Raw genomic sequence first — 12,692 nt, forward strand, 5'->3', positions numbered from 1 at the left:
AAGCCGTGTGTGTCCGCTGTGGTTGTTGCAGGCAGCATAGCACCGCGCCTGCTGCTGCTGCTGCTGCTGCTACTGTACGCTCCGGCTTCAGTCACACACTACACAATATCAACTGCGTGATACGGTTACAGTGTTTACCCAGAGATGGCGACCGTCCTCCTGCCACTGGGCCATGCAGGCTCACTACAACAACTCGCCTTCAACATTTTCTATCATCCTTCTCAGTCCAGGATGAAAAACCTCTCAGTCCGCCCACCACTCTCTTGTTTGTTGGTTTTCTTTTTTATCTTTAAAGCTGGGAGGAGGGGGGGATTTCACACGCAGCTTATACAATAGGCTCAGAATAGATTTGCAGAAAATAATTTCACATTTACTAGAGAATATGTTTACAAATATACAGAATCGTCCCGAAAACAGTTTAGGAAGTCAATAATGCAAATATTTGGCACAGGAATTCATTTTCTGACACTGAGGTCAAACGTCCACCAACCCCACTCACCTTAAAAGGACAAAACAAGTGTAAAATGTGCTCTTTTGTGTACATTTTCTATAGTAATTTAACTCTAAATTTCATTTCCATACATTGACTTAAAGCTGTTTCAAAGCCTTCCCCACCACACACCAGGAATATAATTCAGATGGAGAAATACCAAATTTATTATTTTAATGAAAATTTGTTGCCTAAAACAGTCCAAATGAATTCGGCTTAAAAAACTCACTATGTAAAATTCAAATCACCAAATTCTCTGAAACAACACGGAGAACATGACCTGTCCTCCATGTTGTCTACAGCCCTTCACGACACATCTAAAAGCAGGTCAATCCAAAGTGTGTTGCATATTTGAATAAACACATGCAGTTTCTAAGGATGAAACAGATCTTTTATGATATTGTGAATATATAAAATGTCTAAATTTTTGTTTTATTGGACATTAGTTTTTCAAGAAGAAACACTTGTTGAAAAATTAAAGAACAGTTACATTTTTAAAGATGTACTCCAGTGAACTGGTTTTACATTTTCATAATGTTGGGGGACTCACAAGAGACTTATTGGTATCACTTCCTAATAAAATACAAGCTTTGTCTTTTTAGCTCTTTAATTCAACAGTAAGGAGGATTATTGTAAAAGCCCTTTATAATGACTTATTAACATTGGTAACGGCAGACTTGATGGCTTATTAGAAAATGAGAAACCCACAGGAGCATTTATTAATGAGTTGCCAGCAACCTGGCAACCCAAAACGTGGCTTCTAACCTACCTATAAAGCATTCGTAAATTACTTAGTGACCATTAAAAAAACTGTTACTCATTATTTATAAACTCTTTATAAAGGGTTATTTTTATAAAAAGTCGTACCGATGTATTTCTAAAACAAGTCAAAGTCAATTTGTACGGCAGAAGCCGAGATATCCTCTGAATACTTGATCCTACATTTCCCATAATGCAATTCAAGAGCATCCTTTTTGTCGGAGCCTTCCTGGAAAATTCAAACTCTATAACACAGGTTTTCAGTTAAAAATAAATACTCTCCATACTCAAGATGAGATAACCCTGATGACATCATCTGGGTTATTTTCTCAGACTTGACGAAGCTCCGCCAGAGCCACAGAAGACTTCACTCAGCTGTCTTCACAGGCTGAGACGTCTTCCCCACAATGAGTAACACGACCTTTACAGCATGTGTAAAATCAGTGAGTTGCCTCTTTAGTCTGTTGTTTACATGATGTAGTCTATTCCCCATCTCTTGAACTGATATCCACCTGTGCACCAGAGACCTGCACCCTCCACATGCTCTGATAAACAAACATTATTCATGCTATTTCAGCCTCAGTGGACCGTAGAATAACAACAAGGGAGATAAAGTGGTTTTCTGGTCCGTTGCCAGTAGTGACGTGTATGAGTGTTCGTCCCTCTTCACCTTCGCTGTCACTTTAATGGAGCTGAGGCTCACGCAGCCCTAAATGACCCCACCTGAGAGACAAGTGTATGATGGCATATGGACAGGGGGAAACAACAGTAAGTGCAGGCTGTCATCAGATGGTGCTGCTCATAAGTAGTATGTAATCTCCCGGACGACATGATGAGCCCAACGTGGGTCAGTGCCTTTGCCCTGATGTTTAAAATAAGGTATGTGTACAATTGACACCACAACACAGGTCTCTGAGCTACTTTGCACAATCGCAATCACTTCTCAGCACTTGACTGTCTGTCTCAGGTTACTGTGTATGTCAAGACTGAGCAGCCAACTGAAATTTGACAACACAGAGCCGGTGTGTAACCACAGCTTGGCTGCTTTACATAGGTAAACTGACTAATTCCTCCAAAACAGGAAAGAGATTGAGAGGAAATAAATTCAGAGCTGTGTCAGAGCCTGTTGATTACCTGCACAAGGGAATGATCCATCAGTGTGCATTGGTAATTGTTGGTTTAGCATCATTAATAATAGATTGTAATCAGACTGTATGGACAATAATAACAGTTTCTGTTAAGTCACCCTTTATAAAGTTGTAACTAATGGCTTTATCAATGGTTAATAAATTATTTACTAGTACTTCGGATCAGTTGTTTGCATTTAAAGCGTCTGTAATCAATATGTTTCTTATTAATAATGGATCACCCACGTAAAGGGTGTCACTATCACCGACTCTGCAGTTCCCCTCAGCTCTAAGGAGCTTTTTTATAGCATCTTAGCTCATTGTTTTGGATTTCTGGCTTGCAACTTCACTTTAACTCTCATAGCACCGCATTCTGCTGTAGCAGGCAGCTTTTTTTCAGCCAAAAGGCTAAAAACCGATGCTTAGCTAAGTTAGTGACTAGCTTGTGGACACAATGGAGCATTCAGGAATTGGTGGAGACCAAAATAGAGCTAAAAGGAGACTGAGTGTTGGACTTATGTTCATCAGGTGGCCAGAAACACGACTCCAAATAAATGCTAATGTTGCTTCATGTCTGCAAGTTTGCCATATCAACTTACCAGGTTGTGGTGCCACAATTACTTACTATTTTTCTGGTTCATCATTTAAATATTAGACGTTCACTCCCTCAGTTGGTCGATCTCTTCCAAGCAAAATGTTTGGTTATATATTAAAATCATTCACTTTAATGAAACCCTGAAGTAGGAGGCAACAACAGTCAGTGAATGGTCGTCATCTGGATGTTAGACTGAACACAGCTCTTAAGAGCTTATGGGGACACATATCATCGCTCTTTGAAATATCACAGCTGCAGGGCACAAACATTTCCTCACACCTCGTGTTGGCAAAGGTAGTGGTGAGGGCCAAAGGGATAAAGAAAGACCCACACATACTGAACCAACACTACCTTGTGTAAGACATGAGACTAAACACTGGAGGATTCACTTCTTGATCATTGACATCAAACATCGCTGCCCTCTGACATTTCTCTTTCTGTGGGAACTGAGTGGTTGATGAATAATTAAAATAAATATGGTCTTGATATTAACTTTGATAAGACACAGATGATCTTTTTTGCCGCCTTCAAATACATCTGGTGTGCTGTCAGACTGCAGGGTCCATGAATGTTTTATGAATGTGGGTGTAACTAGTAACTAAACTGGAATCACATAATCCTCTCACTCTCTGCATGGGCCTCTCTCACATTGTTTCTTCAAGATGTGGAGCCTTCGAGGTCCACCCCACATAAACAATGACATGGTGAGGCTTGTACAGGGACACAGTTCAGTACAGCAATTGAAGATAGTCTGCTGTCCAGACATCTTATAATATGACGCAATACATTTGTATTAAAAGGCTGTTTTTTGTGCGTGTTTTGAGCAGAAAAATCCTCTTTCATGTATTATATCCTTGGTATTAAAGATTACTCCAAAACGAGGAAATGTAACATGACTACATCAGTTTAGTTCTTGGAATCTCTTTTTCAAAAGGCCTGGACACAAATGAAAGGACGGAGACAATAAAAGATTATACAAGGGAAAAGAGTAGGCTGGTATCTAGATAGTACAAATACCTCCCAACAGACAGCTTAAACCCATATTCTTTTAGTGTCGTTTTTTTTTTCAATTAAAAAAAAAAAATACCCTCAGATCTCTCTTTGTAAAAATGATCAATACAACACTGTAATTGGACATTGTTGTGGTTGTATGATTTGCTTCTGTAGAAACTAAAACATTAGTTTGCCTGTGGTGCCACCTTGTGGAATAGATCTAAACTGTCTAGATGCATTTTACAAAGAATATTTGTGATGTGGACACATTTAGGATGATTATATAACGCATATTCTGTGTATTTTATTCAGTAGTTAATCCCTACCTTAAGATTATGCATTCATCATCAGAATCAAATATGTTTCAATTCATTATTTAATGTCATCACCATAATGCCGTATGAGACATCCTCTTACAGGCATTTTATGTTTGACATTAGAAGAGGAGGAGAAGAGGACTAGCTGCCATGCTTCTTCTGCTGCTTAGGATGTTACCGATTCTCCTTTTCCATTCTCTTTTATTTTCTATTTGATTGCTCTAATTCTTTAGATGTAAATGGAAAACACAAGCCATAATTTGTGCAATGCTTCCTCAAACTACACACAAAGCAAAGAACATAGCATTTCTAAATCCAATTTACCGTACATTTACTGTTGGATAGAAGATCTGAACATGTGCATGTGCAACCAGATTTTGTACATTTTGACAAGTCATAGAAGGAAAAGCAGGTGTAAATAACATTATGGCTGAATTCCATTCATCTCTTTCAGTTTCAGGGTCTTGGTATTGTGCATGCTGGCTCACTGTCACGACTTACTTGGACAGTTAAATAAAACAGAGCTTTTGTTAATGTTATTAGTAACACCTGTGCTTTTCCTACCATGACAAGTCAAAATGTCTGCCGTGAGAAAGGAAATTAGATCAATGGAATTTGCCACAGACTGAGTGAAACTGATCAGTCAACAATCCAACAGGACTTCCTGAGCTCAAGGCTGTTCACTGTCAAGCAGCTCACAAACAGACTCTGACATGCTCGTTTTGACAGAGCAAGAACTGACTGAAAAGACCTTGAGAAATCAACCACCATCAATCAAATGTCAAGAAATATTTCTACCATTGAGGGTTATTAAAATGATTGAAACATAAAGGTCACATCTTGTCATTCCTCTGTAAAATCAGGACAGATTTTAATAAGGCTGAGATGATGAGATTTGAGCTCTGGGGATACGTGAAGTGTCTGGGATTTATCTCTTGGGAGAAGTGATCGACTCCTTGTCTTTACAAAAAGGCAATTCTGGTAAAGGAGTCAGGCAGAGCAGATATAAAAGGAGTATTATTGGGGATTCAACGATATCTGAGGGTTTACGTGATGTCCGTACTAAATCTGCTTTCCTGCTCTCTTGTGTTCTCGTCAATTCAGATGCTGCTTTGAAAACCAAATTCAAATTTTTAAAAAACAAAGTGAATATAGGCTTTGTAAAAAAAAATATATATTTTTTTTGTGACATTTCAGTTTCGTGTTATATGATCTGTATGCTCTGTATGGAAGCCCATTTCCGCTAGCAAAAAAACAAAAAACAAAAACAAAACAAATTAGATAAAATTTGAAAATGAGTTAAAGTCAAAATTTTGAAAAGATAATAAAGTAAAATGTTTATAAGATACAAAGTCAAAGGTCTGGCTAAGTGATAAGTCAGAATTAAGTCCCAACAGGTAATGATGGGAATTATTATTATAGTTCCCTTGCAATAACATTTGTGTTCCCCTCCCAAAACCATGACCATGACCTTGGGGGCTTGGTTTAATAAGGGGATAATAGATCAATTATGGGGCTTTTTTTAGTCAGAATTATGAGATAGTAAGTCAAATTTACTTTTTCAACTCGAAATTATGATACAATTAGTCATAATTGTAAGTGTGTAAATCAAAATGATCAAATAACAAATCACAGTTTTGACTGGTGAGCTAGTGAGTCAAAACATCTGATACCCTTAGTAGGCCCATGTCATAATTTTCACCTACATGTATCATAAGCATTCCTAAAATTTCATATATTACTTCCATATAAAGGTAGTTTATCAGTATGATTAACTATAGAAATAAAAATGTAAAATTGAATTTAACTGTGTTTGACGAATCTACCGATAAGTGCCTGTGCCACTAGTAGCGAAAGTGCTTTCCCCGAGCGGAAGCAGCATTTACTTATTTCTGAAGATTTCATCATTCTCCTCTCGCATTACGGCGGTCCATGCTTCGTAGCGCAGCATCAGCACTGCTGAGGAGCAGCACTGAGGTTTCCTCCTTCTGTCCGGTGTTCACGGTCCGGTTTGTTCGGCAGTCGCTCCGCTATCCGCTCAAAAACAGGCCGTTTTCAACGTCGGTCTGCTTGTGTAAGAAGAAGAAGAAAAGCCTGTGGCTGCAGCTGGCGGAAGGACAAACCATGGACGGCAACATTGAAGAGATTCTCGCCCCTTTGAGGCTTGCAGTCAAAGAACAGGTAACTCTTGATATCTCACAATCTCTACTGATATGGACTAAGCCGGTTTGTTTAAATTTAGACATGTTTTTATTGCCTTAGACTTGTCACAGTCTGTGTGATAGCTTGCCGGGCTAACCGGCTAACCTGACCGGCTGCTTTCAATGAAAGAGGACAGCCATTGCCTGCTAGCTAACTGCTAACGCTAGCTGGCAGTCATGTCAGCGCCCTTTGCCACGTTTCATTGTGCTGCTGCTGCTTTTGCAGACATTTGTGAGCAGGGTGGGGTTAAGAGAAGAGGCCAATTTAATGCTGCTACTACAAAGTCATTGTTGTGGTAAACACACCCAAACTTGAGTTGAATCGTAGTCGTTGCTGGCTCAGGGGTTTTCTGTAAGCCGGTCTCAAACCACCTCTCTGTTTTAGGGGGACCTTGTGCGTCAGATGAAACAGGATGGAGCTCCTGATGTGGATGTCTCTAGAGCTGTGGCTGAACTCAAAGCAAGGAAGAGAACTCTGGAGGCCAAGGTGAGTGCAGATTATCTGTGGATTTGAATGCATTCATTTAATCAGGTTGAGTCTGTTTGGTGAATCAGAAATCTTATAAATTATCTGCCAAGCCTTACATAAACAGACAAATAGGATATGTCTTTGTAAATGCACAGCCACACTTGTCAGCTTAAATAACCAGGATGTGCTGCAAATATTGATGTACTGGCATTAAAATTTGGGGAGCATGCCCACACTTTTGTTCACTTGTTTCAGTTCACCATGTTGACAAGCAGACTGGGAGATGGGTGCTGGCTCAAGATGCAGTGTGTTCAAGATAAAGCATGCGTTCAGTTTGGACATTACAAATGTTTAGCAAACTTCCTTCCTATTCCAAAATTATATGTAACATAATACTCTTAGCCCAAAGGTCCACTTACTAGCATTCAGTTCAGAGACAGGAGTTGCGATCTCACCATGTATAAGACCACCTGGTATCATGTGACTGCAGCTCCAAACATAGGTTACATAATGATACCTGAGCCAGCTCCAATTGCTAAATGGAATCTGTGAGATGCTGTTGAAAGTACCAAAAGCTAGTAAGTGAACCTTTGAGCCTAAATTTTGTTATATAAGACTTCCCAAAGATCCTAGAATGCATGTCTATGCTCAGATATTCCAAAGTTGATCCTGGTGACTAAACTCAGTTCTATCCTAAACTCACTTTGTAACTTGACAGCATTATGGTGTATGTGAGAAAAAAATGTACACGTGATTCTCATTGCAGGAACTGTCATTACAACCCAAAGATGACATTGTTGACAGAAGCAAGATGGAGGACACCCTGAAGAGGCGATTCTTTTACGACCAGGCCTTTGCCATCTATGGAGGTAAGACTTGAACTAATGTTAGGAAAGTAAAGGTTTAGTTTTGTGCATGAATCACTGTACACATAGTCTTTAAGCATTCTGTTACCATGCAGTAATGCTCTTCAGGTGTGAGCGGCCTGTATGACTTCGGCCCTGTGGGCTGTGCCCTTAAGAACAACATCCTGCAGGCCTGGAGGCAGCACTTCATCCAGGAGGAGCAGATCCTGGAGATAGACTGCACCATGCTGACCCCCGAGCCTGTCCTCAAGTGGGTGCCCTGTAATGCTTTTATCCCTTCATACAAGTGTGTTTTTGTCACCATAAGATGTAAATGAATAATTACAGTTTTTGGTCATCACCCATGTGTTTTTAATTGATGGTAATGTTAGACGCTGCTGAAGAAAGTGCCTGGTGGTTCCTAGAGTCAGCTACAAAGTGCTGAACTGTGGGTTTTTTGATAACAGGCACATATTGATTCTGCAATTTTATGCATGGAAGCTGCCATTATAGCAGCCTTCCATAGCCCGTTTGCAGATACACTGTTTGGATGGATTTAAATAAACATTGGTAACACTCTTTTAATATGTCTTGATGAATCAGATGTTTTGTTTGTTTCCTTATTTTTTTCTAGGACATCAGGACATGTGGACAAATTTGCTGACTACATGGTGAAAGACGTCAAGAATGGTGAATGCTTCAGGGCTGATCACCTCCTCAAAGGTAAGCCTTTCATACATATGCCCGCTTGTCTTTGAGTATATTTAGAGACTTGGCTTCCACGACTGTATAAACTATAAGATCAGTCATCCTAAATGCACCTCCGGCAAAGGTCTTTCTAAGTTTTTCATCTGTATTATTCATGGGATTCTGCAGAGGGAGGGATGGACTCTGTCCAAACTTGTGCTGTCAGCGGCCGCTGCTGGTTGGCCCGGCTCGGAGTATCACTGTTGTGCCTGAGGGAGAATGGAAGTGGCTGGACCAGCAGAAATCACACAGGGCTTTCACAGCAATACAAGCTGCCGGGATTACAGAGACTGAAACTGTGCCAAAAATCTTGGGGGGGGGGTTTGAGATATAAGGAGAACATGTCAGTTCCTGAAAGACTTGGAGACTAATTGACGCAGATGCCTAAAAAGAACATGTTATCTAATATCTGAGATGTGTCAAGATTTGTTTTAGTAAAATAAATAAAAATCTAATGTTCATTTCTTGTATTTGACTTTATGATCTGTCGAGGAGTATCACAACTGTTTGTCAAAGCATTGTTTTTCATGTTTCTGTGTCCTGCAGCTCATCTCCAGAAGCTGATGTCTGATAAGAAGTGTGCAGCAGAGAAGAAGGCTGAGATGGAGGAAGTCATCACTCAGGTCAGTGTTGACTGACACAAAATGCTCATGTGAGGGAGTTTGTGGAAAAAGCTGTCTCTGGCAGGGTTTTAAATGATTCGCTGAACTTGTTTTCTTCTCCAATATTATTTTCAGATGGACAACTACACCCAGCAGGAGCTGACTGATCTGTTTGTGAAATACAATGTCAAGTCGCCCACCACAGGAAACGACCTCACACCTCCCATCTCCTTCAACCTGATGTTTCAGACGTCCATTGGACCAGGGGGGAACATGACAGGGTAAAATGAAACGTAATACTGCAGACTTTATCATTGATGTTGTCGCATTTGTATCATTGTTGAGTGATTTGATTTAATTTGCAGCTATCTGAGGCCTGAAACAGCTCAGGGAATCTTCCTCAACTTCAAGCGTCTATTGGAGTTTAACCAGGGAAAACTGCCCTTTGCTGCTGCTCAGATAGGAAACTCCTTCAGGAACGAAATCTCTCCTCGCTCTGGACTCATTCGTGTTAGGTGAGAGATCCACTGTGTCGCTTATTATTAAGTATTTCCTGTCTGTACTTGTAGAGATGTGACTTGTGATTTTAAACCGGTAAATAACTGCTCCTCATTTCCACGCAGAGAGTTCACCATGGCTGAGATCGAGCACTTTGTGGACCCAAATGAGAAAGTCCACCCTAAATTCTCCAATGTAGCCGACCTAGACATCATGTTGTACTCCTCCAAGGCTCAGACCAGCGGCCAGTCTGCACAAATCATGAGGCTGGGGGACGCTGTGGAGCAGGTAGGGACCACTACAACCACCTCTATATTTGGACTAGGTACATTTGTGTACATGTAGTTACAAACACATTTTACAACATTTTTACCAAATTCTTTGGTATCTACAATATGATAACATTTTAAAGATGACTTTTGGTAATACGTTTTTGTCGAACTGCTGTTTCATAGGACAAGAATGAGTTTTCACGCTCCAAATGTAAGATTGCATTCTGAGGTTGATTCTTAGCTTCTGTCTCGTTTAGGGAGTGATCAATAACTCCGTCCTGGGATATTTCATCGGGAGGATCTACCTCTACCTTACTAAAGTTGGTATCGCCAAAGACAAGCTGCGTTTCCGACAGCACATGGACAACGAGATGGCTCACTACGCCTGTGACTGCTGGGACGCTGAAACCAAAACCTCCTATGTATGTTGTTTTCCAGTTTTTCGTCATGGTGTATCAGGTAGTCCACATGCTGTTGCTCAAAGTAAATGTTTGTCTTTGCAGGGCTGGATCGAGATTGTGGGGTGTGCTGACCGGTCTTGCTTCGATCTGAAATGCCATGCACGAGTCACGAAGGTCCCTCTGGTCGCTGAAAAGCCTCTAAAAGAACCCATATCCTTTAAACTGTAGCACCACTTAACACTGCAAACAACAAAGACACCCAGATGTCTTCTTATACCTCGGTCATTCTCCTTAACTTCTCCACACAAAGTCGTAAATGTCGTCCAGTTTGAGCCCAACAAAGGAGCCATTGGGAAGGCGTATAAGAAGGATGCAAAGATAGCCATGGAGTATCTGTCTGTGTGTGACGAATGCTTCATTACAGAACAGGAGCAGCTGCTCAATGAGACTGGGTGAGTGCTGTTAACTGCAGTCATATACAGTGTGGCTACCTGATGATTAAAGGTTGTGGTTTCCAGCACAGTCAGCGTCTAATTTCTTTCTCTACAGAGAGTTCACCATCGAGACAGAAGGCAAGTCGTTCAAACTCACAAAGGACATGGTCAGTGTGAAGCGATTCCAGAAGACTCTGCATGGTGAGATTCATTCTGTTAAATGTGTTTTGTCGTTTAACATCTCATATCGTATGAAAATTACGTTGGAGCGACGACGACTTTAACACACATTTTCTGTCTTGTCTTTGTTGTCCACAGTGGAGGAAGTTGTTCCCAATGTAATTGAGCCCTCCTTTGGCATCGGTAGGATCATGTACACCATCTTTGAGCACACATTCCAAGTCCGAGAAGGTGACGAACAAAGAACAGTAAGTCGATAGGCTGGATGCCATAAATTACCCTTTTATGATTTAATGATTGTTTTTTTTTTTCTCTCTCTCTTTAAGAGCTTGTTTTCTTCATCAAGGCAATATGAGAGCTCTTTGATATCAAACAGTGCATTTAAATTGGGTTCGGCTTTAAGGAACATGTTAAAATTTGAGTATAATTGTTGTAAAGGTTGTGTTTTTATGTGGCTTAATGCCCTTGAAGATAAAGTTTTAACTGTTTTAATGTGTTCAAGGTGCTGAAATTGAAATGGTTAACAATGGGTTCCAAATCATGGAAATATTGACATAATCACATTTGTCTATCATCAAATCCTTAGAAAAGTTGTACACCATTGGTGCTTTTATTTCTGTTTGCTGGTTGCCTGTAATGATTTTTGTTTTCCTTTCCTACAGTACTTTAGCTTCCCTGCTACTGTAGCTCCATACAAATGCTCCGTCCTGCCTCTGAGTCAAAACCAGGAATTCACGCCCTTCGTGAGGGAATTATGTAAGTGCCCACATAATGATAACATACTGAATATGTTCTATTTCTGACAGCATGTGCTGCTGCTGTCTTGGTTAACAATATTTTTTCTATTTCCCCTTTAAAGCTGAGGCGATGACCAAAAACGGTGTTTCTCACAAAGTGGATGACTCTGCAGGATCAATCGGCAGGCGCTACGCCAGGACGGACGAGATCGGAGTGGCGTTTGGTATCACCATCGACTTCGACACAGTGAACAAGACGCCTCACACGGCCACTCTGAGAGACCGCGACTCAATGAGGCAGATCAGGGCCGAGGTACGGCACGAGTTCCCTTGGTTTTTATTGTTTTGGTTTTAGATTATCAGATTAGACATACATTTTCCCATTCTGACTATTTTTCAGTGAAAAAATGAATAGCTTTCCTTCTTAAGGAGCTTGGCACTGCTTCATTAAACACACTTTTTCTCTCCTCAGGTCAGTGAGTTGCCTGTGATTGTTCGGGATTTGGCCAACGGCACTTTGAGCTGGGCAGAAGTGGAGAGCAAGTACCCCATCTTTGAAGGACAGGAGACCAGCAAGAAGGACACGGTTGAAGAGTAAAGCTCATTTGTCTGCCAGTCACTCCATGAACATCCACAGACTTGTTGCACATGCATTACCAGGAAGAATATTTGCAACTGTATTGTGATCAGCTATAGTGGTGCACCGAGCCCTCTCCTTGTGTTCTACACCACTGCAATCACTAAAATGTCATGTATTCATCATATCTAACAGTTGTGGAAAGCTTGCACAGGACTGTTGTTTCTTTGATGAGCAACTTTTCATCCATGTATGACCATGTCGAAATGTTTTAAAAGGGAGAAAATGTAATCAGGTTGTTGTCGTCAGTGGAAGGAGGCTTCCACCATTCCAGTTTTCAGGCAGATGGGATTGAGATATTTAACAATTTCAATAAAAACAGCCAGCACTTACTGGACACGGGCATACAACTGTAATGTTTTCTATCACGTTTTCAAAGCTTCACAGT

At 40.6% G+C, this 12,692-nt stretch overlaps 1 protein-coding gene and 1 non-coding gene across 2 annotated transcripts; both read left to right on the top strand.

Annotated features, from left to right (window-relative positions):
• Positions 1-6,301: 6,301 nt before the first annotated feature.
• Positions 6,302-12,648, top strand: LOC139303994 (glycine--tRNA ligase). The gene is made up of 17 exons (XM_070927810.1): positions 6,302-6,462; positions 6,868-6,969; positions 7,718-7,820; positions 7,926-8,067; positions 8,431-8,519; positions 9,090-9,166; positions 9,281-9,426; positions 9,511-9,660; positions 9,769-9,931; positions 10,173-10,337; positions 10,419-10,526; positions 10,623-10,768; positions 10,866-10,951; positions 11,069-11,178; positions 11,593-11,686; positions 11,790-11,980; positions 12,140-12,648. The coding sequence occupies exons 1-17, from the start codon at positions 6,406-6,408 to the stop codon at positions 12,263-12,265; spliced, it is 2,055 nt and encodes a 684-aa protein (XP_070783911.1). The 5' UTR covers positions 6,302-6,405; the 3' UTR covers positions 12,266-12,648.
• Positions 8,206-8,341, top strand: LOC139304680 (small nucleolar RNA SNORA84). The gene has a single exon (XR_011599152.1). It is a non-coding gene; the product is annotated as a small nucleolar RNA SNORA84 (small nucleolar RNA).
• Positions 12,649-12,692: the final 44 nt, after the last annotated feature.

This window comes from Enoplosus armatus, chromosome 21 (assembly GCF_043641665.1).
Source record: "Enoplosus armatus isolate fEnoArm2 chromosome 21, fEnoArm2.hap1, whole genome shotgun sequence".
NCBI lineage: Eukaryota > Metazoa > Chordata > Actinopteri > Centrarchiformes > Enoplosidae > Enoplosus > Enoplosus armatus.

Bases quoted from the DNA above. Each gene is read 5' to 3' on its own strand.
- LOC139303994 (XM_070927810.1), top strand. From the start codon at position 6,406: ATGGACGGCAACATTGAAGAGATTCTCGCCCCTTTGAGGCTTGCAGTC. The intron at 8,068-8,430 runs GTGGGTGCCCTG...ATTTTTTTCTAG, and splicing joins ACCCCCGAGCCTGTCCTCAA to GACATCAGGACATGTGGACA. The intron at 10,338-10,418 runs GTATGTTGTTTT...TTGTCTTTGCAG, and splicing joins CTGAAACCAAAACCTCCTAT to GGCTGGATCGAGATTGTGGG.